This window comes from Gasterosteus aculeatus, chromosome 6 (genome assembly GCF_964276395.1).
Source record: "Gasterosteus aculeatus chromosome 6, fGasAcu3.hap1.1, whole genome shotgun sequence".
Lineage (NCBI taxonomy): Eukaryota > Metazoa > Chordata > Actinopteri > Perciformes > Gasterosteidae > Gasterosteus > Gasterosteus aculeatus.
The window spans coordinates 4,317,080-4,343,839 of NC_135693.1; the positions used below are offsets into that span (position 1 = coordinate 4,317,080).

Below are 26,760 nucleotides of genomic sequence, written 5' to 3' on the forward strand. Positions count from 1 at the left end.
TGTTGGGACAATTGGTCATAATTAGACATTGTTAACACTTATCAAGCTATTATACATTGTGAAATAGTGGGATGAACCACACTATTGACAGTGATGGAAAAACGTGCTTTTTAAGTTTATATTTCTTAAGGGATCAAACTGTACTGATAAAGAGAGTGAGAAGAGAATCACGTAAAAATGACATTTGATAGTCAATTTTACTTGTTTTCTTAATAGCACCATCAGTCATTTTACGTTTTCAATTCGATAATATTTTGTTTCCGGTCAGACAAATTGGTTCCGCTATGGTTTGTTTCCTCACGGTGATCCTTTAGCAAACACCGTTCTACTTCCTGTTAGAATTCACACACAAACCACAGAAGCTAAACAGTTGTTTCAGCTTTCGGACCACAACTATTAATGTAGCAAAAACGCTATTGGAGAACAATGATTCCGTACACGGTCAACATCAAACTCGCGGCTCGGACGTTGACTGGCACTCTCAATTTGCAGAACAAAGCGGCTGTAGACTGGTGAGTAGTGCCCGTCTTCCGTTAGCATCACGTAGCAGCTTCACGTCCCCGGGACGCGCTGAGTGATGACAGACGCGCCGTCAGCGGACTGTTGGTTCCGTGGCATGCGTTTCATCGCGCTGTCCCCCTGCGTGCTGCCTGCGATGACCGCAGTGCTAACCGACGGCCACAGCGTAGCTTCCTCTCAGCGTCGGGGAGGCTGCTGTCACGTGATGTGCGGTGACAGTCCGTGGGGCCTGGTGGGTTTCCTTCAACCCTCACCTCTCCAAAGGAATCCAGTGGGGTGTTCCTTTAGGTCGTGGCATTGTTTGTAAAACAAAAACTAGGTTTAGCCAGACCTTAATTATTACTAATTCATCAAGTGTTACTCCTGATGCACCTCACTGCATTCCTCTTCTTTATTAGAAACGTTCAGTGTAGCTCTTCTGATCCATATTCTGTGTCTGCAACAGCCGCTGTAGAATAAGGTCCAGCCACATTGCAGATATAAAGATATCCTATGTGCACAGATTGGATTGAGGATCATTGATGTCGGCTTGTAGAATATAATGTTTGATTTCACGTCGGAATTTAGCTTCGTGGGGTGTTGAGCTCCTTCTAGAGCATTAGTATTTCAGTCCGGTCTGAATGATCAAAGGACGGGTCTAACAGGCTGAACATTTCATCAAAGCTCACCAAACAGGGAAATGCTCACGATGATTAGTTTTCCATTACTGGCCACTGATGATGATGGTTTAAGGGACGGCCTACTTTAGATTTCCTTTGATCACTTAATGTGTCCTTGTATTTTATTATGTGTATTTGTGTACCTGAGGCTGTGCGTGTGTGTGAGACTGGTTTTATGCCTCGGTTGGCAAATTTCCCCTCAGCAACAATGAACTTCTCTTGGAGACTCACAGCGGCCGAGTGACTCACCTGCTCTTCCTGTCATTCTGTCTGACTTTCAACTACTAAAGGGGTTGGCAGGGGCTGATTGCTCAGGGATGTCACTCCAGCATTCTCATCATCGATCCAAAGACGTCTCAGACCATCCAGGTGTTGGAGAAGCACAAGGCTAATGTGGTCAAGGTGAGTGTCCTCAGTGGGTCTTTCATCGTCACAAGATTTACATTCTTTGAATATGCTCTTGGTTTTTTTCTATTTTCAAATATAAAACATTGTCTATAAAGTATCAGAAACCTGCCCAAAACCGCACAATCCAAAGGTCAAAGGGAGAAAAAAGAAAGAGCAAACCTTCCTATTTGAGAAGCTGTAAATAGCAAATTCTGAACACTTGGATGTTAGTTATTAATTGATAAGTAGTTATAATCATAATAATAAAGTTGATTTATATATTACTTTTCAAAGCTTACAAAGTGCTATTAGAGATATAAATGACAGAGAAAAAACAACAATGTTTAAAATAGTTTAGAAATGTGAAAAATATGTAAAAAAGTAAAAGTAATTTAAATAAAAGTCAAGAAAATTCTTCAGTAATCATTTTACTTAATTATTCTGCTTAACGTATTATACATCTTTTTTAAGTTTTTCATTCTCTTCTGTCATCCTAAATAGAATTTTGTAAAGATTCACGCTACAATTCTCAAGCTAGTAAAGCTGCAGCTTAAACCGGTTCCACCCGAGGGGGGGGGGGGCCTAAAGGCCGCCAGACTGATGAAATCCAGATATCAACGGGGATATCATGTTCTCATCACGAGTATATGAATGCTTCACACCGTTCCAAACATTAGAGTCTCTAGAGGCTACAATATGCACTTACCAGTTTAAAAATAATCCAGAAACACAACTCCCAACAGGTTTCTGGGCCGTGAGGCCTTCACAAAAGCCTCCTCTAACAACGTGGAACTTCATATGTGTACTGCACACACACTGGGCTATCACGCAGATGTGCTTTTAGCCTGGTATCGCCACGTTTTCTGGGACTTGGAGGGCTGTTAGTGGTTTTATTTCAGGGGATTGACAAAATCTGAAGGGTTTTTGTTTGTGTGTTGTATTGATTTATTTATTCTCCGGTATGTTACTGGAGAAGAAATTAAACAGATTTTTGCACGTCAGAACACGCACAGGGTTCCTCTTTATCCCCACTGAAGAAAAAATGTCCCGATAGAAAATTAAGGTAGAGTTATTCAAGTTGTTTCATGGGTATGACATTTCCAGAGCGCCCTGCGTGTACTGAGGCAGGGAGAGGTTGAGAAGGCCACAAACAAATAGGTTGACAAACATTGCAAACACACACCTGCTGAGGGTGTCGTATTTCATCACCCTGTCAACACTTGTGTAACCTTGAGCTAAGTTGTCGCCCCCCCACGTTCAGCTCTTCTTCCCATTGTGAAGGTTGCTCCTGTGTTGGGTGTGTGTGTATGTTTAATTCCTCTCGGTTTGGTAGAAAGTAATGGGCAATAAATTCCATGGTGGTTATCGGTGGAGGGCCAATCCTCTGCTGCAGATGGCAAGACGTGGATGTAACGTTTCTGCGTCTGATAGGTGAGATGGTCGAGGGAAAACTACTACCACAACTTGAGCTCTCCCTACTGTCTGCGGCTGGCTTCGGGCGACGCCTCGGGGAAGATCATCGTGTGGGATGTGGTCAGCGGCACCCCCCATTGTGAGATCCAAGAGCACTCCAAACCCATCCAAGGTAAGAGACCATTGTGGGCCTGGATTGAGTCCTTATCCATGAGTACTGTGGATGTAACCCTGTCGTTGGTGGATTTGTTTTCATGATGGGACTCTATCCATCGTCCCTCATTACGCCCGTGTGGTCTTCATTCGCTCACCCTCTTCCTCTTCTCCGTCTTGCCCTTCCGCCACCAGACCTGGAGTGGCTGTGGAATCAGGATGCGTCTCGTGATCTGCTGTTAGCCATTCACCCCCCCAACTACATCGTCCTGTGGAACGGAGACACGGGCACCAAGCTGTGGAAGAAGAGCTACGCGGAGAACATCCTCTCCTTTTCCTTTGACCCCTTTGACTCCTCCAACATGGCGTGTAGGTGAACCACACTGACCGTGTGTCCTTTTTCCCCTCCCACATAGATGCATCGTGCCTCTACATAGTACAGTACTGACAGCTGTTACAAGCATAGGCTTCTTCATCATTTTGTTAACTCTCCTTGGCAGTGCTGACCAGCGAAGGAATAGTCTTCATCACCGATTTTTCCCACTCCAAACCACCGAGCAGCGCCGGCAAAAAGGTCTACATCGCCAGCCCCCACGCTAGCCCCGCCCACAACAAGCCCGCCCCCACCGCCGCGCCGGTCCCCACCGGCGCCAAAAAGGCCCTCAACAAGGTCAAAGTGCTCATCACCAACGAGAAACCCACGTAAGTCCTGACGTGCGATCACATTGACTGCACTTTGAAAAGTCGTCCATAGATCCGTCAGCCCACCTGCGCGTTGGTTTGTCGGGTTGCCAAATATACACTTCTTTTATTCTCTCTGCAACTCGTGCTGCTCCTCCTCTGTTCTCCGTTAACTGACGTGCTGAAAGTGAACCCTGACACCTTGTCTGTTTGGGGGGGATGATGTGTATGTCTGTCACGCCTGAGGCACCTGACAGGGGGATCCATCAGACGCTTCCTGAAGAGAATGATGACATGACAGCCTTGTGGAAATAACAATGGGCCTTGGTTGAGCCGGAGAATGTTTCCTTTCGCTAAAGGAGGGTTGAAGCTATTATTGTGATTGAGCCTATTTATTCGGTGATAACTCAAAGCGATGTGACGGATGTTTTACGGCTCTGCATCTTTTTCACTACCGCGACTCATAAGAAGCAGTGACTAACCTCATTTTTAAGCCATTAAGTCTCAAACTTGCGAAATCGCATAAGTCGTGCTTTTCAAAAAGTTTCAGTGGGAACCTCAGCCAGCTCTGTGTGTCTGAGACACCTTCTGCCTGCTGCTTTTTCGCAATGTGTGTATTTGACCCCAGAGAATGCTGTATTCCATCAGTCTGCCTTTGTGTGTGTCTGCGGTGTTCATCATGTTGCAGCATCTCTCTTTAGCCCTTTGTTCTTGCGCTTGATGGTTTGACACAAGATAAAAGAATATGGAAAATAATTAATATTTAAAATGTGACGCTAATAAGAGAACCTTTTCAAACTCTGAAATGTACCCAGCTATTATATGGGTTTGTTTGTGCTTTTTTTGTGCGTTATGAGAGTTTGAAGTTTTGTTTTATCTTTTTTGTGCCGACTGGCACCTTTCTTAGCCGGGGCAGGGAGGAGGGGGGGCATGAGCCGCTCAAGCTGAAGTGACTAAATAATGTACAGTATCTGGGCTGAGGGAATAACTGAGTCGGGGTCTGAGCTGAGGTCATTTAGGTTCATTGAACATTGTCAATGAACACGCTGCTCCGGTCTGTGGTGGCGTGCACTCACGTGTGTCTCCGTGTAGCGGTCGGCACATCTCCACGGCTTGTTCAGAGCAGCGACAGAGTGATACGTGAGTGATTTTTTTTTTTTTGGTAATTGCACAGCTTAATAGCTTGAGTTTGGGGTCAAGCGACTTTCTCCTTTCTTTCGTCGTTTCTGACCCTTTTGCCGCTTTGCCTGACTTCAGTGAGCTGGTGTGATGAACAGTGTGATTTACCTCAGCGGGTCCTGAAGCCCCTCCCCCCTCTCTAAGCGGATAATGTTCTCGGTCATGTTGTAAAGTTCGTCTCTCCTCGTTTCCTCTCGCCGTGACTCCGGAGGAATGAAGCTGTTATTTCCCGGGCCACTGCTCATGAACCCCTGTTCCGTCCCTCCTGAATGGAGGGTTGACACCTGGCTGCTGGCATGCATGGCAGGCTCTGCAATTAGTTCTCAATCGCAACAGACGGAGCTTAACGTGTTTACAAAATAACAGAAGGGATTTCTGATGTCTGACGCTTAAATCATCTATTCGTCAAGAGACCGGACTCACTTCTCAGTTCCTCCTCATTTCCCTGAGACTCCCAGTAATAACACACTCAGTCTGCACGAGACGCCGTGATTAAAGATCATTTCATCCTCTAAACAAGACACTTCTTTCATCATTCATCCCATTGGTGTATTTGTATATCTCATATGCGCGTGTTTGTACGCCAGAGTCCCATTAAATCCTTGTGTTTGCTAAATGAGACTTATTTGTTTCTAGTCATTACAGTGTACTTTGTTTTGCCTCTTCAAACAGGCACTGTGTGCAGTATATTTAGTCCAAAACATTGCATTGCATTGCATTGTAACAAAACTAAAAACAGGCAAATTCAGGAATACATACGTTTATTGGTACACGGATAAATGTGCTCCGGGCTTTTGTCTGCGCTGACTGAAATGACCGTGACCCTGTGTGCAGAGCGGAGGCGGTGACGCTCAACGACTGCCTGCAGCTGTCCTACCTGCCGTCCAAGAGGAACCACATGCTGCTGCTCTACCCCAGAGAGATCCTCATCCTGGACCTGGAGCTCAGCCAGACGGTGGGGGTGGTGGCCATCGAGCGCTCCGGGGTGCCCTTCCTTCAGGTGAGACACCTGCACGCATGTAGAGGCCGAATCCGTGTATGCGGGACCTCAGCGAAGCTTCAATTTTGTGGAAATCACTCACAGAGAAAGGACCGACCCTAAACCCCAAAGGAGGGGCCTCAGTCATCATCCTTTTCTTGCTGCAGGGAAGGCGGTCCAATGCGCTTCCTACACGACCAACTTTCCCTCCCCTCAAATGAACCCAGGGCACAGTTTTGACTTTTATTACATTGCTCGAGGACTTTACCTTAACCTGTTTTTTTAGTTTTTTTTAGTATGGATGAATCTTCCGCGATGCAATCCCGCCTGCCATGATTGATAAAGTTCTCCACTTTTCATCCACCCTCAGTGCTTCTCATCAAGGTCTGACGACCGCACAGTGCAGTCCACAGCCTCCAGATTGTCTGAATTAGTTTCTATTGTCACATTCAGCAGCCCCTGGTGACCTTTAGGTGCCCGCCCCCTTCTTTTGGAGCCTGGGTTTCTAATGTGAAATTGATGAATGCTGTGGGGGTATTAGATGGAGGATTTGTTACGGCTGCAGAGGCAGTAATGGAACACAGACTATCTCTTAATGTCACCCTGTTAAGTCCCAATAAAGACCATTGCGGTGGCTTGTCGGGGCGCCGGGAGGTGTCACGGTGTTCACGGTGGGGGTCCTACTCTATTTGAGCAATAATATGCACTTGGAAATGTATACACCTCCAAGTTATGCCTGCATGCAAATGCATGGAAGAGGTTACTGCTCCTCAAGTTCATCACATCCGACAGTTTGTGTTTTGTTCTGTATTTTTATTGGCATAAATCTTACTTATTGGGGGTTGTCAGTGATCTTGTTTTGATAAATGTATCTGCGGTACGACGGTACAGAGGTGGAGAGCAAACCTTTTTGTAGTTGAGTAAGTCCTAAAGTCACAGAGCCGCAGTAGAGGGGCATTACTCAGCCGGCCCCCCTCCACTAAGTGTTACAAAGGACTTGTCACACAGCAATTTGCATAACTGATGACCCGGCTGCGGGGAAAGTCCAGGCCGGAGTGTTGAAGATCCAGGGAAGGACGGGGAAGCAGAGACACATCCATTCGCCACGCTGTCCCCTTTGGCCCGTACACAATGTTCACAGAGCTGTTGATGCTAAAAGAAAATGGAAAATGGCACGTAATTGCCACAACCCAAACTATGTCCTTCCATCTGAAATGTAATTATACACTGAGAATGATGCTTTTAAGTTAATGGCGTTGCTTCGTGCTGTTGGTCTTATGCACACAAACATCTCAAAGATGGATGACTCCTGCTTGCTTGATCCTTTTAGAGTGCAATGAGCTGGAATACTTTCATTATCACGTGTGATCTCAAGGTGAAGTGTTTAATCAACTCGTCGATAAACTATTTTCACAAGTGATTCAATAATGTCACAAAAATAGTAACATGAAGACGTTTTCTTGAGCTTAACATTTTTCACCATTGTCTAATGTTTGTTTTTTACCCGTATGTGATGCAGTGCTGAGAACCAAACCTTCAATCCTGCCTCCCCGCCTCTCTGTGTTCAGGTGATCCCGTGCGCCCAGCGGGACGCCCTCTACTGTCTCCATGAGAACGGGTGCATCACCCTGCGAGTGTGTCGCTCCACCATCACTCCAGACGAGGCAGCGGGTATGAGACGTGCGCGCACACACACACACACACACACACACACACACACACACACACACACACACACACACACACACACACACACACACACACACACACACACACACACCACTCACTCTCCTGGGATTTTACCCCAGTTTTCCTCTATCTTTCCAAGCTGCACTGCAGTCATCATCCTTCTTTCACGTTGCTGTTTATCTTTGGCTGAGTGGGATCGGCCAATGGGAGTCCATTGTTACCAAACCGCTCTTTTTCCATCCCTACTCTTTTCTCTCTACCCCTCATTTTCTTTCTTCCTATCGTTTCATTTTTAAGAATCATCGTTCCGTTTATGGGTACACCTGTTCTATTGCTTGTTAACACAAATTGATAATCAGCCAATGGCAGCAATTCAATGCATTGAGGCATGTAGACGTTGTCAAGACGACTTGCTGAAGTTCCAACCGAGCATCGGAATGGGGAAGAAAGGGGATCTAGTGACTTTGAACGTGGTTGTTGGTGCCAGACGGGCTGGTCTTACTGGGTCACAAACTGCTGATCTACTGGGAAACCATCTCTATGGTTTACAAAAAAGGAAAAGAAGGACTATTCAGACAGGCTCAGAAAAACTGAACAATAGAAGATTGGAAAAACGTTGCCTGCTCTGATGAGTCTTGATTTCAGCTGAACAATCAGATGGTTCAGAATGTCGGGTCAGAATGTGGCGTAAATGACATGAAAGCATGGATCCATCCTGCCTTGTATTGACGGTTCAGGCTGCTGGTGTGATGGTGTAACGAAAATGTGAAGAGGTCCAGTTAGAGAAAATTTCAAGAAGCAAAGGTCCGGAAGGTCATAATGTACTTAGTGTGATTAAATAGAGAAATAGAGTTGTAACAAAATTTGCATTTAATCAATACACGACTAACAAATCAAATGAATTCAGTAGGATTTAGAAAAATTAAAATAACTGGAAGAAAAGCTTGAATTTCCCCTTTTCTGCTTCACATTTGACCTCGACAATCTTAGCAAATTATAAATAATAAATCTTTTTTTACAATGTTTTTACCAATTGAACAACTTAATAGTGTGTTTATAACAGTGGTTTATTCCACTTAAGTGGAAAGTGGGAGAATTGAGCTCTACTTTTTTTTACTTTTTCCTGCCAGGATGTTAAACCTGGTCTTAATGCATCAGGGCCGTTCTCCTCATTGCGCCTCACAATGGCGTTTCATTGGGTTCTGGGCACATGACACACTGGTTTAGTGCTTCAGTGGTAAATATGAACAGAAACGAGTCTGTCCATTGAGGATTAAATGCTCTACTTTCGCTGTTCACTTTTCTCTTTTTGGAGAGCGCCATTTGTTCCTCATTTTTCTCAGCCGTCCCTTTCTCCCACTTTCTCCGTCTCACTTGTCTTTTTCTCAAATTTCGCTATCTTTCTTTTCTTTTTTATAGCGTCTTTTTATTTGTCATTTGTAGTGATGTGTCGTTCGTGAACGATTCGTTCATTTTGAACGAATCCTTACAAGGACTTACGAGGAGTAACGAGTCCTCTCAAAGAGATATTTGTTAATTTTCTCGTGGCCGGGCATCGGGACTGTTGTATAGGCTCTGTCAAGGAAACCGAAATTATTCGTTCATTTCCCAACTGGGTCTTTGGGTACGAGTCTTTGGATCCTTTTCCACATGACCTGCATTGGTTTAGTAGAGGAAGCAGTTACCTCATTACCTTTCGCGTAGCCGCCGTTTTATATATCATTTTCAACTACGTGATGCTATCAAGTCAATATGGATTAACACCTTGTTGAAAGTATGTCACATATATTAAGGCAGTTCTGAAGGTGAAATGGGGTCCAAACGTTCACTAGGTGCACCTAATAAAGTGGCCGTTAAGTGTAAATATGCACTCTGTTCCTCTCATTTTCTCAACATGATGTTCGCCGCTCTTTCAATCCCACTCTTTGCTACTTGCCCTCTTCCTCCTGCTTATATTCCCTTTATTATAATCATGTACTCGATGGCTTCCTCCGTATTTCTCTTTCTGTCCCCTTCCATTTACCAATTTACTGATTCCTTTTTTCACTGCTGCGTCGCCTCCCTTAGCATATGTATGTGGAATTCGCTCCGGCAAGGTTGCAAACCCAGGGGAAACATTGTATATATTTGAATGTCTCGGTTTTCTCTCTCTGCCCCTCCCCCTCCCCCTCTCCTCCAGACCCCGAGCAGAGCGTGTACGAGCTGATGTACGACCTGCGTTCCCAGTGCGACGCCATCCGAGTCACAAAGACAGTCCGGCCGTACCGCATGGTGATCTGTCCCGTCAACGAGAACAACGCTGCACTGATGGTCAGCGACGGCAGAGCCATGCTGTGGGAGCTCAAAGCCCACACCGGCAAAGCTGTCAATCCTAGGTACACACACACACACACACACACAGATATCATTACATTTTTGTGGCATAACTAGCAGTGAGAGGTGACTCAAAGTTTGAATACTTTGAAAACTGACTTTAAACATAATCCCCTGACCTAAATTACATCTTTTAGGGAGGGGGGGGGGGGTGCAGAGATTTTCAGCTATCGTTGATGAGCCCTGCTTCCCTTTGATGGAGCGCTCCCTGGCAGTCGAGGGAGACAGTTGTGTGTCTTGTCTGTGTAGCTGGCTTCCTGTGCGAGGCAGGGAGAGGTGTGTCTGCCGGCGCGCACCCACAGTGTATTTTGGGCAAACGAGCGAGCTCTCAGGATGAGGGACGGCACGCTTTGGCCGTTTGCCACTTTATGATGAATTATCTTGTTAAAGCCTTGTTTGAATGCATTGGCTCTGCAGGCTTTCTATTTCAGGACCACTGGAAAGATGTCCGTTGTCTTTCGTCCTTGCACTAAATCAATAAGCTGCTGCTTACGTGTGGTGGTTTTAACATTTTTGTCCCCTGACAAATCCTATGAAGGTGGCTGGGCCCAGGTTTGATACACTGACATGAATTTTAATTTCTCCGTCACATTCTGTCTTTGATGTTTGCGTAGTCGCGGTGTCGAGATAAATGTAATTGAAGTCTTGTACAGTGGAAAATGTTGCGCTGTTCTACCTGCTCAGTCTTAAGCTGTATAAGCTCCAACACAGCAGGCATGGAAATAAAAAAACATTCAAGCAATCATTGCTGTTTGAAAAACAAATCTGCCTTTTTAATCAATAACAAGAATCAGCAGACATGTCGTCCCTCGTGAATGCTGCTGCCTCCCTCTAGTTTAGTAATTATTAAAAGGTAGAACACATTCGTCATTGGCACAAGCAATATTAATTTGTTACTCTCCGGGCACAGAGCTCTCAAAATGTTTGTGATTAATAATCTCTCTCCCCCTCTTGTGTCAGCTCCGGTCTGTCGCCGCTCTTCACCCCGGTGTCATTTTGTGGGGCGCCGTTGGGTCTGAACCAGAAGACGATTCAGGATCTCTCCCTCAACAGCATGATCGGTGAGTTCCCTCATCACTGTCTGCCTTTTGGGATGCTCCCACTTTGGAGTCTCCGAGGCAAAATGGCCCACACCGGGGTTATTTTTGGGGGGATTCCTGGATCTATAAGGAGATATAGAGGAGTGTGAGTGTACGTGGCCCTCTCGTATCATCTAGATACTTCCTCTGCGCGCTACACAGGGCGGTCTCATTCCCCCGTCCGGGTCCGAGGGCCTCCTCCCTCTCCCTTGTTTTTCACCCATCTCGCTCTTTTGGTTATGATGTGTTTCCATCTCTCTCGCTCCTCCCTGTTGGTTTGGAACAGAGCTGCATGTCTAAAGAGGAAATTAGTTATAAATTAGTAATGAAATGCAGGAATCCGTTATTTTATAGGCCTTGGGGAGGTGCAGCACCAGTGGTTATGCTGGCCTGAGGGGAGAGCTGTCACACACACACACACACACACACACACACACACACACACACACACACACACACACACACACAGATTGCAGCTACTGCCCAGAGGCCGGGCTTTGTCTGACAGTTGGTGACTTAGGCTCCTGGTATGAGCAAACGTCATCGGCCTGCGGTTTCCAACATTTTTCTAAATGTGAGCTGAATGTTAAAATCTGATGCTGACCGGTTCACACGAGAAGGGAAGCCAGACGGATAACGGCGAGCTGATCATCGCCACGGGCAAGAGTTGCCTACGAGAAAACCGTGTTTTCCTTCGCTGCACATATTAATTGGTGGCAATTCATTGGAGTTATGATCTCATCTCATTATGTCCTAAAGCTGCAATGGACGCTCATGTAGAGGGACATTAAATGCCCAACGTAAAGAGGTCTATAATGGCCCAAGAAGCAAAAACTAAATGGATTTCTTCACCCAGTACCAATTCTAACTCTGAGGCATTTGTTTCACTAATAAAGGTGCAAATCCTTTTTCTCTGCAGAAAACAAACAACGCTCATTTAGTCTTTGCTATAAAATCCAACCCTCAGTAAAAATAGGCTGTGTTCATGTTTTGGGGAATATTAGGTTTGTATTTATGGTTCAAACAGATGTTACATTTTATGACTCTCCGATATTAGAATTCATGTTATATTATATTATATATAATATTATACGATATTGTGATGAAGTCTGCAAAGTGGATTTAATTAGCGAACTCCTCTGAAATACTGCCTTTGTGGCTTAATTGTCTCAGTTAACCATGCGTTCCTTTAGATCATTAAAGCAGCCTTCAATGAAATAAACAGGGTAGACTGTTTTCTGCTCGCTTCAGCCAGTCAAATAACGTGAGCTTCAGCAGGGTTCAGGTGACACTGTGTCACGCGATGACTCACCCCTGCACTAAATCAGGGCTCAGCGCCTGTCCCTCGTGTCCCACGTGTCTCCCTCCCTCTGGAGCTGTAGCACGGAGCGACATGTCAGGAGTTAATGCTGTCGGTACGTCGGATAGGACGTTTTGCTTCATGTGCTGCTGTTAGATTATCCTGACATGTTTTTGTAAGCCAGCTCTAAAAGAAGAAAAAGAGCTCTGCTGAAATGGTGCAGTCTCTTCCCAATGCACATTTTTGCAAATGTGTGACCCACTTCCCGCCACAGACAAATAGGGTTGCCACATCCTGTCGCCCTCTCTTGACTTCCAGGTCAGACGCTGATCGCCGGCGAGGCTCTCACTCCCACGTCCAACCAGCAGGAGGTCCAGCTGAAGTTCCTGCTGACGGGGCTGCTGTCCGGTCTGCCACTGCCGCCCTTTGCCCTTCGCATGTGTCCACCTCTTACCACCAAAAACATCAACCACTATCAACCCCTGCTGGCTATAGGTGGGTACCATCGCACACGCTACAAGACTCACTGAACAGAGGGGCACCTCCGCAAACGGATGGGGGTTCTCAGGGTCTAAGCCTCCAAAATCTGGATCTCAGATTTCAGACGAGCCATCGAATAGTTATACAGAACAATATTAAATGTTTCCTGATTGCCACGTAATGCCCATTCATATTAAAAGCTGTTGCATCTAAAACACTAAACAGATTTTTACAACTATCGAAGAATATGAAACTGTTTCCACATACACTGCATGAGGGGGGCGTGCCACTGCATTGCATTTACTGGGGACATTGATAAAAGTCTTTGGTCGACAGAAAGCCTCTGCAATCCGTAGGCTCAAGTATGTTGCTAACATTACCATGTCAGCCCATGAAGGCAGCCCCATCTAAAGTGTCACATACCTGCAAACTTGCTTTTTCGGAAAAATTCATCCCTGGGATTCGTGTAGATCCAAAGAGTTGCAATTATTTGATCAAATCAAACATGTATATTACATTACATTACATTACATGTCATTTAGCTGACGCTTTTATCCAAAGCGACGTACAATAAGTGCATTCAACCATAGGGTACAAACTCAGGAGAACAAGAAAGTGCAATTTCCTCAAATAAGCCAATTTACAATTTGCTATAGATGAGTGACGTTACAAGTACAATTTAAGTGCTACAATTTGTTAGTCTTTAGTCGAGGTAGAGTCTGAAGAGGTGTGTCTTTAGTTTGCGGCGGAAGATGTGAAGGCTCTCTGCGGTCCTGATGTCTTCAGAGAGCTCGTTCCACCATTTTGGCGCAAGGACAGCAAAGAGTCGAGACCTAGTCGAGTGTTTTGCTCTCAGTGAGGGAGGGACGAGTAGTTTTGCAGATGCAGAGCGGAGAGTGCGGGTTGGGATGTAGGGTTTGACCATGTCCTGGATGTAAGCTGGACCCGATCCATTCACAGCATGGTAGGTGAGCACCAATGTTTTGAACTGGATGCGGGCGGCCACCGGTAGCCAGTGAAGAGAGCGGAGGAGTGGAGTAGTGCGGGAGAATTTCGGAAGGTTGAAGACCAGTCGAGCTGCTGCATTCTGAATGAGCTGCAGAGGTCGAATGGCGGTGGCAGGGAGACCTGCCAGGAGGGAGTTGCAGTAGTCCAGGCGGGAGATGACAAGAGCCTGAATCAGTACCTGCGCTGCCTTCTATATGTATATGTTTGCCCTAACCTGCAGCGCTATTCGTTCATGCAGATGTTGTTGTTGTGGGATATTCTCTGTGGCGATGAAGATGCCTTCTCTCCATTTATTTAGCTTCTGGGTCTCAAACCTCCCAAAGGCACACATGTGACACACTCAACAGCAAAGCGTGTTTTAAGAAATCATGACACGCATACTCAGTCCTGCTCGTTTGGGTTTCTTCTGTCACGTGTCTCAGTGGTTGTCATTCATCGTGCCGTCTCTGCACAGATGGTTTGATTACTGACATGTTGCTGCACAGAGCATCCAGAGTGAAGAGTGCTTTTAATGGCACAGTGTGGGATGATTGTGCTGCTGCACTGGAAAGAGTAAACAGAGCAGAGCGAGCCCCGAATTTTTGGTTCATCACAGGAGACAAAATACTGCTACATACATAAGCTACTGATGTGAAGGCAAGCATCGAGGCGAGCAGGCCATTACCTCGGAGCAACGCCGGCATTATTAAATATATCATTCACGCACTCTGTCACGGTGAACAAACGATGTGCCCATATGAACCCAATGTAGGTTTTAATTAAAATGTCTTTTTAAAGTTTTATTATTCTCTTCGACGTCCCATTCATGTAAGCTGTTGAGGTCGCGGAAAAACATTTTTGCAGTTGCAAATAATTGTTAAACTTACCCACTCCTCCGTTGATTCGTTGCAAATTCTCAACTTTGAGTTTGAAAAACGTTTTGATAAAAGTATGCCAACATAAGAATGTGACAATTTTCTTTTAGTTTGGCTCTTTAGGGCCGAGTCTGTAAGTAACCGTCCATCCAATCTGACTTTTAGATTAACAAAGCCATTCCCTTCAGAAGCTCTCCTGTCCTCTCCACAGTAGTCATGCATGGAATTATGAAATTTTCAATTTGAATGACAAACTAATAGCTAGATTCAGTCGTGTGTGTGTGTGTGTGTGTGTGTGTCTCTCTATATCTCTCTATCTGTGTGTGCATTCTTGTGACGGCTGCGGCGTGCTGCTGTTCTGTTCCCAGCAAACCTTCAGGTTAGTTGTCAAGCTGAAGAATGGGCCACGTTCCATCTCCCTGACAGCCCCACAGATATAAATCGAATAAAGATCCGCCGCCACCCGCAGATGAGCAGATGAATAATAACACCTTGTCCCGTTTGTACTGGTTCTGCTTCTCACTTTGATACAACAGTGGGACGCGGAGACCGCTTAAGTTAAGTTCACAAAAATGATTACTAAATGACTGTAAGAGACCTCCAAGGCCATCTGTTATTTAAATGATCCGTCTCAGACATGTTTTGTTTTAAGTAAAACCTACAAGTGGCGCTACTTAAAAAATGAAATAACTCAACAAATACAAAAAACAACAACCGCCCTTCTCTCGAAGCAGCCATTTCAAAAACACTTTTCAGTGGCAGAGCTTTTTTTCCCCCTCAATCCCTTTGTGGATTGTGGATGCGGAGGGCAGTAGGAGCCCACTCTGCTACAGATGGTGTGTCCCAGCTGGCTCCCAATGATGTCCCGAAACTAGAACGAGGCAATTTACTTTGCACATCATTTTCAGGTCCCCGTAGTCAGTTTGCAAAGTCAAACCCTCTCCTTCGGAATTATCCAATTGTGCTTTTTGTTCCACTTTATGTGAGCCATGCTGTGAATAGTAAAATTGGGGGAATGGAAAAATTATATTTGTGTATTAAGAGGATGGCAGATACCTGCTGCAAGGTATGCTTAAAATGGCATCTTCGACTACTAGATTTAATTTCCAGCTCACGTCTCCTCTCTTGTTTACCAGAGAAGACACCTGATCATTGACTGCTGAGCTGGCAGCCGGGCCTCTTGGTGGCTTTTGTTTAGGTCTGCGTTGGGTTTGAGATGAACTCTACCTGCTGATGGTGTGAACGCGTCCTGTATGCCTGACATTTACCAGCTGCACGCAGTGACACGCACGCACAGACGTCCATGTGTCCCTGCCCGTCCCCACCTCCAGATGTTGTCAGCAGGTGGTTCAGAATGAGCTTGTCCTTTTCACATCAACCGGGCGCCCTCCCACCCTTAGAAGCTTTGGCTACCCGTTGAAGGCAATGAGCTCCTGTACCTGCGCGTGTCGAGCGTGAACGTGAAAAACAAGAATGCCGACCCTTGTTAAACACGATCAAAGCATCATGGCGATGGGCTTTTTATTCGCTTTTCTGGCTGCTGCAGAGTTGTTGTTTTATTTTGCAAAGCTTCTAGAATTGAGTAATTATTTTAATTACTGCACCTTTCAGCTTCCCTGCATAGGCTATAACCTCAATTTTGTTGTGCTTTTTTACAACTGCTTGTTTTCTCCAGTAAAATAAGCAAATGGAATCCAGAATCATGAAAACGCTGTTATAAACAGGACGTCAGCTTGTTAAGGTTTGAAAGTGCAGATAAGGGCTCTTTATTACTTGCTTGATGGAAACATAAGTGTCCATATTTCAAATAATCACCGCTATATAGAAGTGCACCCACAGTTCCCTTTACCCTGCAGGAGTAAAGAGGGGTTTTCTAAAAGGAATCTAATCAACATTTTCATACAAGTCGTTGTTGAATCTTGTCATACTTTTACGCTTTACCCCAGTTGGCAAACCTCAACAATAACTCGTTGATATCGGATTTTATTTAGTCATAGTCATCAATCACTGTCACTGGCGGTATTTTGTTTGTGGAAGCACGGAGCTGCTGTGCTACGATGAGGAAACGGCTCAGTGACACGCGGTGCGAATGCGGCACCTTAACCCACACCCACCGCAGTGACGGGGCCCACCTAAGCGTTCTCCTGTCAGGCCGTCTCTGCTGAAGGGAGCGAGGAGGCGCTGCTGGGTTAAGGGGCTGTGCACCATGCGACCTTCTGTGATGCTCACACACTGCTCTTCCCTTGTGTCTTCTTCTCAGGCACCAGCAATGGGTCTGTACTGGTCTACAACCTGACCAGTGGTCTTCTCCACAAAGAGCTCAGTGTGCACTCTTGTGAAGTGAGGTAAGGTTTTGGTTCCTGTGTAGTTAAGTGTACAACCAGGCAGATTGCGATCGTCGATTGGCAGTCACATACTTAGTGTACCTTCTGTGCTCCCGTGTGCCTCAGCTTACTTTATGGCTTTAGCCTCTTTCACATCCAAATGTGCCAAAATAGCAGTTGCGGTGCTATTATAAGCTAATTAAATCGTGTCAAAAATGCTTAATCTTTTCTCTGTGACAATGTGGCGACCTGTGATGTATAGTGGTGAAGGTAACAGAAGAACTCTGCCACCACAAACTATGTAATCAAGCCTCGCAGAGCTGAAACACTGCACAGTGGCTGCATGTAACTGAAGAAGCTTGATGCAATTTTAAAAAGGGACCAGCTTTTGCCAAACATACAAGTCAATTCATCATGACGACTCTGTGTGTTAAATTTGGCTTGTCCAATGTTGCATATCTGATGATATCGAGGATAATCATTTAAATATTGCCTAATTCAGGTGATCATCTCAAAAAGAATTATCCGCTGAGATGCAGACGTCTCTTTCCCAATGTAAGGCATAAGCACTTCCACATGAATCTGGTCTTGGTGGATCAGACTCATCTGTGGAAATCTGAGTGGAATCACATTTGAAACCGCTTGTAAATTAAGTCTTATGACGTCTTTTTTTTACTGTCCAGACGAAAATCAATCTCACTGGGCCAAAATGTCTGCAGTGAAAAGGGCCACTTGATTTCTGGGTGAAATTCATGCTGCGTGCAGATATGCTAGTAGATTGTTGATGAATTTTCCTTTAACGCCTGTTCACAAAATCATTCCCTCATTCCGTTCCAGTCTAAGCCTCTAATTAATGAGGCTGTCAATAAAACATCAAAGGGCCGTTATGGGAAAGCAGAAGTCCTAATTAGGAAGCTGTATTTTTCTGTTCATAACCAGGCTTTTTAAAAAGTAAAACCGAAGTAGTAATGAGCGGTTGTCGAGCTGAGGACATAACGACACATTTACAAGCGGTTGAGTTGTGAAACTCTCCTATACATTTGTATCAGATACATATTGAAGCTGTTAAAAAGAAACCTTGCAGGTATTCTGTTACAAAGGTTTTAAATTGAAACAGTCGATTGCTATTTAAGTTTCTGTTTCCCTGTTGTCCTGACAGCAGCTTTGATTGTGAAAAGAACATCTTCGTACTCACAAAAGGTACTTCAGAAGTGTTATTAAAGGGATAAATGAGGGGCCCTAAAGTTGCCCAAATGAAACATTATTACATAAAAATAGAGATACATAAAAAGTTATTTTAGGCTGTTCTTCGTCTTTTTCATTTGTTCAAGTACTGGAACGAAACGTCTTCTGCAGATTTAATCAGATCGACAAATACGTCAGTACTATTTAAGGACTTTCTAAAAATACATCTAAAAAGCTATAGAATGAACATAAAAAGGCGCCTTTTGCCATGAAACAGGAAGTTGTTATAACCAACATCTCTCTGGTCCCCTTGACTGCTGGACGGTGCAGGATTATTAGCTCAATTAGTCCAGTCCACGTGCATTGCAGAGGTGTGCAGCGTGATTTGAGCTCTGCTTAAATGTGGTTGTGTTGGACATTTAATCGCCTGGTCCTGCTCTGCTTCTGCACAATTTATCTGTTAGTTATGGACCACACTGGATAGAGTGTCGCACCACCTCATGAACTCCCCACAATGCAATAGGCCAACATCAACAAAGAGCACTCTGGGCTTCATTAGTTAGTCGTCTCTAATGGGCAGCAAAACTATTTCACCAGGAGTAATTAAGCACGAGATGTGAATCAATCATTGCAGTTAAAAGATTGATTGGGAGCAAACATCCGCTGAAGCAGAGCCCGGCTCTCTGTAAGGTGTCCACACAAGTCTCCTGAAGGCTGTGCAGCGTGTGTGCGGATTGAAGGGAGTGACTAGCGATGGTTTGGTCTGCCTGGTATCCCGTTGTCAGTTTGTCTCTGCGAGTCCACACTTGACTCATCTGTCCCCCAACAGGACGCCTCCTCCTCGTGCCGACACACTGCGCATCAAATGTGTCCCATGTGTCCATCAAAGATAAAGCAAACAAATCAAACGAATATCCCAACCGTACATCAAATTCGTGCCATCGGGTCCGGGTAGGAAACCCCTGCATCGGATGAGCCCTGCTGGTTGCTCTCACGATGCGCAGTGACTCACAGAATCAAGATCAAAGCTGTGAACTGTTGGTGGAGATAGCAGAGGCGCTTTATGGAGATGAGGCGGCCATCCGTCGCCCGAGCGCCGCCACGCCAAAAGAGGCCTGCCTACTTAGCATCTTATTTACATATAGTGGGGAAGTAGACTAATTAATCATGTGGCTATTTACCATCTCATTAGTAGGGGTTTTGCTCCCTCAGCTGGGCCCACTTTGCAAAAATATTCAAATCTCACACTTGCTGGCATGATTTTTTTCCTTCCCAATGGATTTTGTAGTTTTAGGTGTCTCATCGCATGATGATGTGGAGGAATATTTGACAGCTATACTAAGTGTAATAGATAGCAGCATTATTATTTGAACTGAAACCTGTGTGTATGTTTGTGTGTTCATTCCACAGGGGGATTGAATGGGTCAGTCTGACCAGTTTCTTATCTTTTGCGACTTCTGCTCCCAACAACATGGGCCTGGTGCGAAATGAACTGCAGCATGTTGACCTTCCTACTGGTAAAAGGCTACACACACACACAAACACAGACACACACACACATATTAACCCCTGTACATATTATTACTGGAACTGTCTACTAGTTAATCACACATTTTGAAATTCAATAATCGCGATTAATGAATATTGTTACAATGTTGTTTTCAATGAATGTTTGTTTTTCTTCTAAAGACTAAATCTTACAAGTAATGAGTAATCACTAGAAAACTATTTAGTTTTTAGACACTGTTTAATTGTAATTTTATTTTAAACCCCAAACTACACACATTTGATCATCTCCAATGCAGAATTCCACCAGGTGGAACACAATTCCTCTCTACAGTTCTGCGTTGTATATCCGTGTGTGTTTGGTACACACAATAGGCATGTGGCATGGTTAGCTTAGCATAGCACCAAGGTAACAAGGGAAACAAGGTGAAGTGGCTCACTGAGTTCCATCCAAACAAGAGAGAGATGCAGTGTGAGACTGGTCGTCCTGTGACGGGAGCCGCTCTCTGCAGCTGCTGTGGGTGGGTCTTCAGTGGGCTGCAGTAGATGGGGGAAGTTAACTAGCATACGTTGCATTTGTCACCAAAATGTTGTTATGTGTACAGATGATAAATAAGTGTTATTATAGGAATACTTCTTGTACATGCATGCATCAGCTTGAATCCGGCTACGACACGTCTTCCAAAAGGAATGAGTGGGACTTGCTGTGTTAGCTAGAATGGCATTCCCGCCTCCTTTTGGACGCAGCAGATTAAACTAAATATCACCACATTTCTTTGTGTTCAGAACCTTGAGACATGTGTGTGTTTCTTGAGGATTCACATTTGACACATGAGATTTGAGTCAGAAGGGGCCTGATCTGAGGAGTCAGATAATTGCCTCAAAGAGGAAATGATGAAGAGAGGGGGGCTGATGTGCCCAGCTGTCCCGTCCTCTCTGGGACACGCCCACCCTGCCCGAACCGCCACAGGCTGCCATGTCACTTGTACATATGAAACATTTCCTAAGGGGTCCTCTGCAAAATCCGATCAGCGCTTCCTGAGACAAACAGTGAAGGGGAACCTTGATGCTCTGCATAATGGACCGCTACCGAAGCTGGAACACGCTGTGTGTGGATGGAAAGCGGAGTTTGCAGCAGGTTGCTGCAATTTTGCTTTGTTCTCGCTCAGCGAAAGGAGATGGAACCAGGACACCCTGGCATTAAAGGGAAATGAGTCCCATCAGTGAGAAGAACACTGAAAGAGACAGCCTTCCAGCTGGTCACCTATCCCTCACACGCTAACTTTTATCCCTCTCTCTCTCTCTCTCTCTCTCTCGCTCTTTCTCTCTCTCTCTGTGTCTCTGTTGTGTTTTCCAGGGAGATGCTTTGCATTCAGAGGCGAGCGAGGAAACGACGAGCCCCCCATCGAGATGATTAAAGTGTCTCATCTCAAGTGAGTTGCCTGCTCTCCACCACCACCTCTGGCAAGAACCAAATGCCAGCACCACCTCGCACTCTAGTGCTTTTACCTGAGAGAGAGAGAGAGACACACACACACACTTAGACACAATCTCTACATTTACATACAAACATCCAGACACTTTCCTTCTCATAAGGAAGCCCTTTTCTCTCTCTCTCTCTCTCTCTCTCTCTCTCTCTCTCTCTCTCTCTCTCTCTCTCTCTCTCTCTCTCTCTCTCTCTCTCTGTGTCGCTGAAATTAGCAATTCCAATATGCATCAGGTGTTATAATAGACAGATTTAAATCTCCTGAGCTCTTTAGAAAGTCCAGAATAGCACAGATCTAGCATTAGTTGCTTGCTTATTTCCTTTATAAATTCATGCTGTGCAGTGGGTTGGAATCGTCATTTTTTTAATTCCTGCATTCATCACTGCTGAATCTTTAAATCTTTTAATAGAGAAAGAAATGAGCATGCATTAACAGTCCCCTCACATTTTCTGAGAAAGCGGCCCCTCGTATATCCAGTAGATAGTTCTTTCTTTTCAGTGCACCACATTACCTTTTTAGAGTCCTTAGCTTGTGGGTACATCACCATCTGACAAAACTCCTTCACTCATATATGTGTGTAAGAATAGTTTGTTTATACTGCTGATGTTGTTTCTCGATGTAAATCAGATTTTGAGACTGCTTTTGTGCAGTAGTGTGTGTTTTGAGCTGTGTTTTTGTGTGATGCCCGTCCTCAGACAGTACCTGGTGGTGGTGTTCAGAGACAAACCCCTGGAGCTGTGGGACACCAGGACTGGTACACTCCTCCGAGAGATGGCGAAGAACTTCCCCACTGTCACTGCATTGGTACTGACAAGTCTACACCGCCTTTGATTCTGAGCTGCTACCGACACACAAGGAAAACTGTACTGAAGATAACAAAATACATGTGCACGGTTGCTCAGTGAAAATGGCAGCCGCATCAATACAAATATTTACTTTAGGTTCACTGCTGCGATACTAGCCATCTTTTGTGGATAGTCTCTAATGCTGGGGAATGGCCATTCGAAAGATTGGTCTTCGAAATTTCCCCTAAGCTCAGCACAGAATGATGGTTTCATTAGGCAAGAGAAATAATTGGTCATAAAAGGAGAGCAGAGCGGACAAAACTTCACAGTGAGGCAGTAAAATCCCCCACATCAAGATTAAAAACCGCCAGTAACCTACATACTACATGCTGCCCTCCCCTTGCCCCATATTGCTGTATCATTTCCATGCTGATTTCCACCTCCAGTCCGACAGACTGCAGCGCTTACACAGGAAGGCCGAGGAGAAGGGCTCTCCTGTGGGCCTTAGTTTAATTCATGTGAGCATCCACAGTCTGCACAGATCACTTCCTGTTCCTTGTGTCTGCATCGATTGCTCTCTGATAGTTTGCCCCAATACCAGAAAATGTGTCTGGTTTGGTTTCCCCTAGCTCCAACCGTGTGTGTGTGTTTCCCTGTGTGTGTTTACAGGAGTGGTCACCGTCCCACAACCTGAAGAGTCTGAAGAAGAAGCAGATGGCAGCGAGGGAGGCCATCGCTCGGCAGACAGTGTCCGACGCAGAGCAGAGTAGTGTCGAGTCCTCGGTCATCAGGTCAGCGCTAAAATTCTCAATTTAGTTCCATGAAGCGTCAGGATGGAGGGCGCTGAGGGGGGATAAGGAATTAAAAGAAAAGTGTAAAAATAATGTCTATTTATTTATTGGAATATTGGATTCCTAACTGGATGCCCTTTAGCACGTTTGTTTATATTAAGGTGTAGTTATCATATTATATTGTTGCAATACTGTTTTGAACTGTCAATGTTTAGCTTGGTTACATCACGTTAATCTGTCACATTTAGCAAACTATTTCAACATAGTGTTTCTTTGCATCTTTATCCTTTTATTGTTTTGGGATTACTTCTATTTGTGGCCATGAGCTTATATTTTGATAACTTATCCAGAGGGTTTCGTTTAGCCAACAAGGTAATAGTGCGTAGTTTTCACACAACCAATCACGACACATAATAAGTGAAGCTGGTGGATGTCATTGTTTCATGACAGAAACCCTTGTTATTTGGGTTTCTGTCATGACGTCTGTCTCTACAATGCCTGCACTGCTCCTGGTTGGGAGGGATTGTAGTCATTTCACACGGGAGCGAGTGCGGAAAGCCTGACACGTTTCTCCGCCACAGCCTCCTGCAGGATGCGGAGAGCAAGTCGGAGACCAGCCAGGCCATCTCGGCCAGGGAGCATTTCGTATTCACCGACACCGACGGGCAGGTCTACCACATCACCGTAGAGGGCAACACAGTCAAAGACGGTGCACGTATCCCCCCCGATGTGAGTCTCTTCTTACTTCAAACGCTCCTGAAGTACTTCTAGGTCATCCTTACACAGCCAGTCCTACTCGCTTCATATCTCTTACCCACCAGGGAATTTAGCAGGTTTGTTTCTCCCTCCTTTCTGAACACAAAGATCTGAATGTGAAATTATGGCGAATGTGTGTGAGCTTTTGCGTTGCATCGTCCCGTTAGCAGGTTGTGTTTAGTTCTCTTGGTGGGTTTCAGCGTGATCCCGACACTGTTGCTGTATCTGCCCGTAAAGCGTCTCATGATAATTCAGTGATTCATTCGCTGTGACTGCCAGCTATTACTGAACACAGGATTTACTTTCTCCCGGATGACCACAAGATGGTGAGATGACATCTGCATCTCAGTGCGCCTGTCCCCACTAACTAAGAGCCTTATGATTGTTGACACAAAAAAAGGGGATTAGCTCCCCAAGAGTTTGAGAAGTCCTTAAGAAAGCCTCTGGGAACTTTCTTGGACTCATTATCTAGGTGTGACTTGCGGTTGAGTCACGCTACGGAGTAGATTGCGTCTTCTCTTGTTTGTTGTTGACGGCCACATCCAGTAATAGACACCGCACTCTTTCATGGCATATTGCTATCCTTTCTCCCTTTCTTTTAATTTGAAATGCCACGATTGCTGCCTCTGCTGCTGTCTCTCTTTCTGAGCAGCAGATTGGATTGTTTGACAGCCTGTGTTTTGGCCGCTCACTCCCTGCATCTATCAGCAGCTCACAGACACTGTAGTTCACCTGCTGATTTAAAAGCCTCATCCGTGCCGACGACCGCAGGTTCATTGTTCAAAGATTTGCCCCCCTCAAAGGTTTCACAGTCCCTTCAGGAGGATAGGAGATCTTCACAGCTCTCGAACGGAAAAGTTTAGTCTCATTCACTGGGTGCAACTGAAGGTGAGCCGACACCTAATGTTTTCACCTCGGCGCTCCGTCTTGTGCTGCAGCAGCCTGACTTTACCTGAGGCGTCGCGCCACTCAGCTATAGACAAGGACATTTGTAGAATAGTTCAGCTGTATTAATGGGAATCTTTTCAATGTCTTAACATCATTGCTTTTTGTCTGTACTTATGTGGAGGCTGGGTCACTGACAGCTATAGGAGGTAGTTGTGAATTTTTTATCTATGGCGGTAATAGAAAATAATTCTCACAGGCAAAAGAATAAAATCAACTGCCAAAATGATAAAAAAGAGGGTTTGTTTTTCAAAGCTGCAGTTTGTAACTTAAACTGCCGATACGAAGTCACAGTATTATTTAAGATAGATTTTCTGCAGAATCTTGATTCATTGTGATCGACGTTCACAAGCACTCTGCTGTGATTGTTTTCCTTTGGAGCGGTTGGATCTTGTAAATACAATTTTGAATATAAAACTCTACAGTAGCGGTTCCCAAACTCAAGAATGCCGCAGCCCAATTTGAAATCTGAAATCTGATTAAAACATAAACTAGGGATGATTAAATGACCTTAACAATTTAACCGATTTAAAAATGTATTAACCGACAATGTATGTTTTGTATACCATTTTCTCCGGAGCTCATATATATTTACTTTAATACTACAAGAGGGCAGAAGACATATTTTTATGTTAATTTCAAACTTTTGAAAATTAAAAACATTTTATTTATTTATTGTAAATGATCTCTCACGGCCGACACTTTGGGAATCGCTGCTCTACAGGATAGAGTTAAAGCAAAATATGATTTAAAAAAAAAAAGTTATTTGCACAACTGGGAAGCGGTCCTTAGGGTTAGGGTCCTTATTTTTCCTCCCTCTGAATATGTGCAATCCGCGTTGCAGGGCAGTATGGGTAGTATCGCATGCATCGCGTGGAAAGGCGACACCCTGGTGCTCGGGGACGTGGACGGCAATCTCAACTTCTGGGACCTCAAAGCTCGTTTGTCCAGGTAGCAGCGGATCTTTTCTTCCCACACTGCACTCACAGTATGCCACATTCCTACCTGCAAACCCCATCCAGATGTCCTCTGCTTGGTTTGATGGTCGCGGTTGATGCTTTCAGGGGGATCCCTACTCACCGTGGCTGGGTGAAGAAGATCCGCTTCGCCCCGGGTAAGGGCAACCAAAAGCTGCTGGTGATGTACACCGATGGAGCGGAGGTCTGGGACACCAAAGAGGTGAGGCGCCACACAACAGACATTGGCACTTTTTGTAGCGCACTATAAATTCCCAACCAGCATCACCTGACCACACAACGCTGATGAAATGAAGGACTGCAAGCTGATAGTAGTGCTTTACATTGATCAGAATGAGTGTTTGCAGAGCACCGTGACAACTAAACCGCTGCAGTATTGAGTCTCCCAAACCAGCAGTCTAGTAAGAGTATATTTGCTATAATTGCCATGATAACCAAAGAAATCATCACGGTGCACTGTATACATACAAAAACCCTAAAAGCTTGCCACTCACATTAAAAGCCTCAGTGATTGCAGGATGATGTATGGAAGTAAATCTGTGTCATCGGATTTTGAAAGAAAAAGGTGATTGAATTTCTAGCACTGAATTTTTATGCATTGAAATCATGTATCTGAATGTTTTTCAACGTTAAAATATTCAACCGCAAAAAATTCAACCACAAATAATTCAACCGCAACATCCGGGAACCCAAGGAAGACTAGCCGAAGATATATTGGGGCGCTCGCTCCTTTTGCTTGACGCACGCTCCCGATCTTGAATCTAGAATACACTGCTCTTCCTTGGGTTCCCCGGATGTTGCGGTTGAATTATTTGCGGTTGAATTATTTGCGGTTGAATTTTTTGCAGTTGAATATTTTAACGTTGAAAAACATTCAGATACATGATTTCAATGCATATATATTCAGTGCTAGAAAGTCAATCACCTTTTTCTTTCAAAATCCGAGGACACACATTTTCTTCCATAATGATGACATTCATCCCCTTTAACTTTGCTTACCGACGACGTCGTCTCTCTGCACAGCCTCCGCTTGAGAATCCTTTGGGCTTGTTTGTCCTTCAACATTTGCTCACGGACTGGACTTTTTTTGTTTGTTTACCCATCTTCATCTATAGCCACAGTATTTGTTAGCCTGTGCTGCAGAGATACATCTTGAAAACCAGATAGATTTGGACACGGATAGATGTTTCAAGCATTATGGGGCGGAGCCAGAAGGTTCCGCTGGAGCATTGATGTCTGGGTGGAGGTGAA

General features: G+C 44.9%; 1 protein-coding gene across 1 annotated transcript in view; it reads left to right on the forward strand.

The window, feature by feature from the left end:
- The first annotated feature begins 262 nt into the window (after nucleotides 1–262).
- Nucleotides 263–26,760, forward strand: part of wdr11 (WD repeat domain 11) — a 35,625-nt gene continuing 9,127 nt past the window's right edge. The window contains exons 1-18 of the mRNA XM_040178763.2: nucleotides 263–512; nucleotides 1,469–1,580; nucleotides 2,997–3,150; nucleotides 3,327–3,500; nucleotides 3,632–3,833; nucleotides 5,826–5,991; nucleotides 7,539–7,641; nucleotides 9,839–10,034; nucleotides 10,993–11,093; nucleotides 12,730–12,906; nucleotides 17,014–17,098; nucleotides 19,673–19,779; nucleotides 21,126–21,201; nucleotides 21,951–22,059; nucleotides 22,710–22,831; nucleotides 23,413–23,560; nucleotides 25,377–25,483; nucleotides 25,597–25,711. Of these exons, the coding sequence (XP_040034697.1) occupies nucleotides 427–512; nucleotides 1,469–1,580; nucleotides 2,997–3,150; nucleotides 3,327–3,500; nucleotides 3,632–3,833; nucleotides 5,826–5,991; nucleotides 7,539–7,641; nucleotides 9,839–10,034; nucleotides 10,993–11,093; nucleotides 12,730–12,906; nucleotides 17,014–17,098; nucleotides 19,673–19,779; nucleotides 21,126–21,201; nucleotides 21,951–22,059; nucleotides 22,710–22,831; nucleotides 23,413–23,560; nucleotides 25,377–25,483; nucleotides 25,597–25,711 (2,340 nt within the window). The 5' untranslated portion in view covers nucleotides 263–426. The remainder of the gene's footprint in view (nucleotides 513–1,468; nucleotides 1,581–2,996; nucleotides 3,151–3,326; nucleotides 3,501–3,631; nucleotides 3,834–5,825; nucleotides 5,992–7,538; nucleotides 7,642–9,838; nucleotides 10,035–10,992; nucleotides 11,094–12,729; nucleotides 12,907–17,013; nucleotides 17,099–19,672; nucleotides 19,780–21,125; nucleotides 21,202–21,950; nucleotides 22,060–22,709; nucleotides 22,832–23,412; nucleotides 23,561–25,376; nucleotides 25,484–25,596; nucleotides 25,712–26,760) is intronic.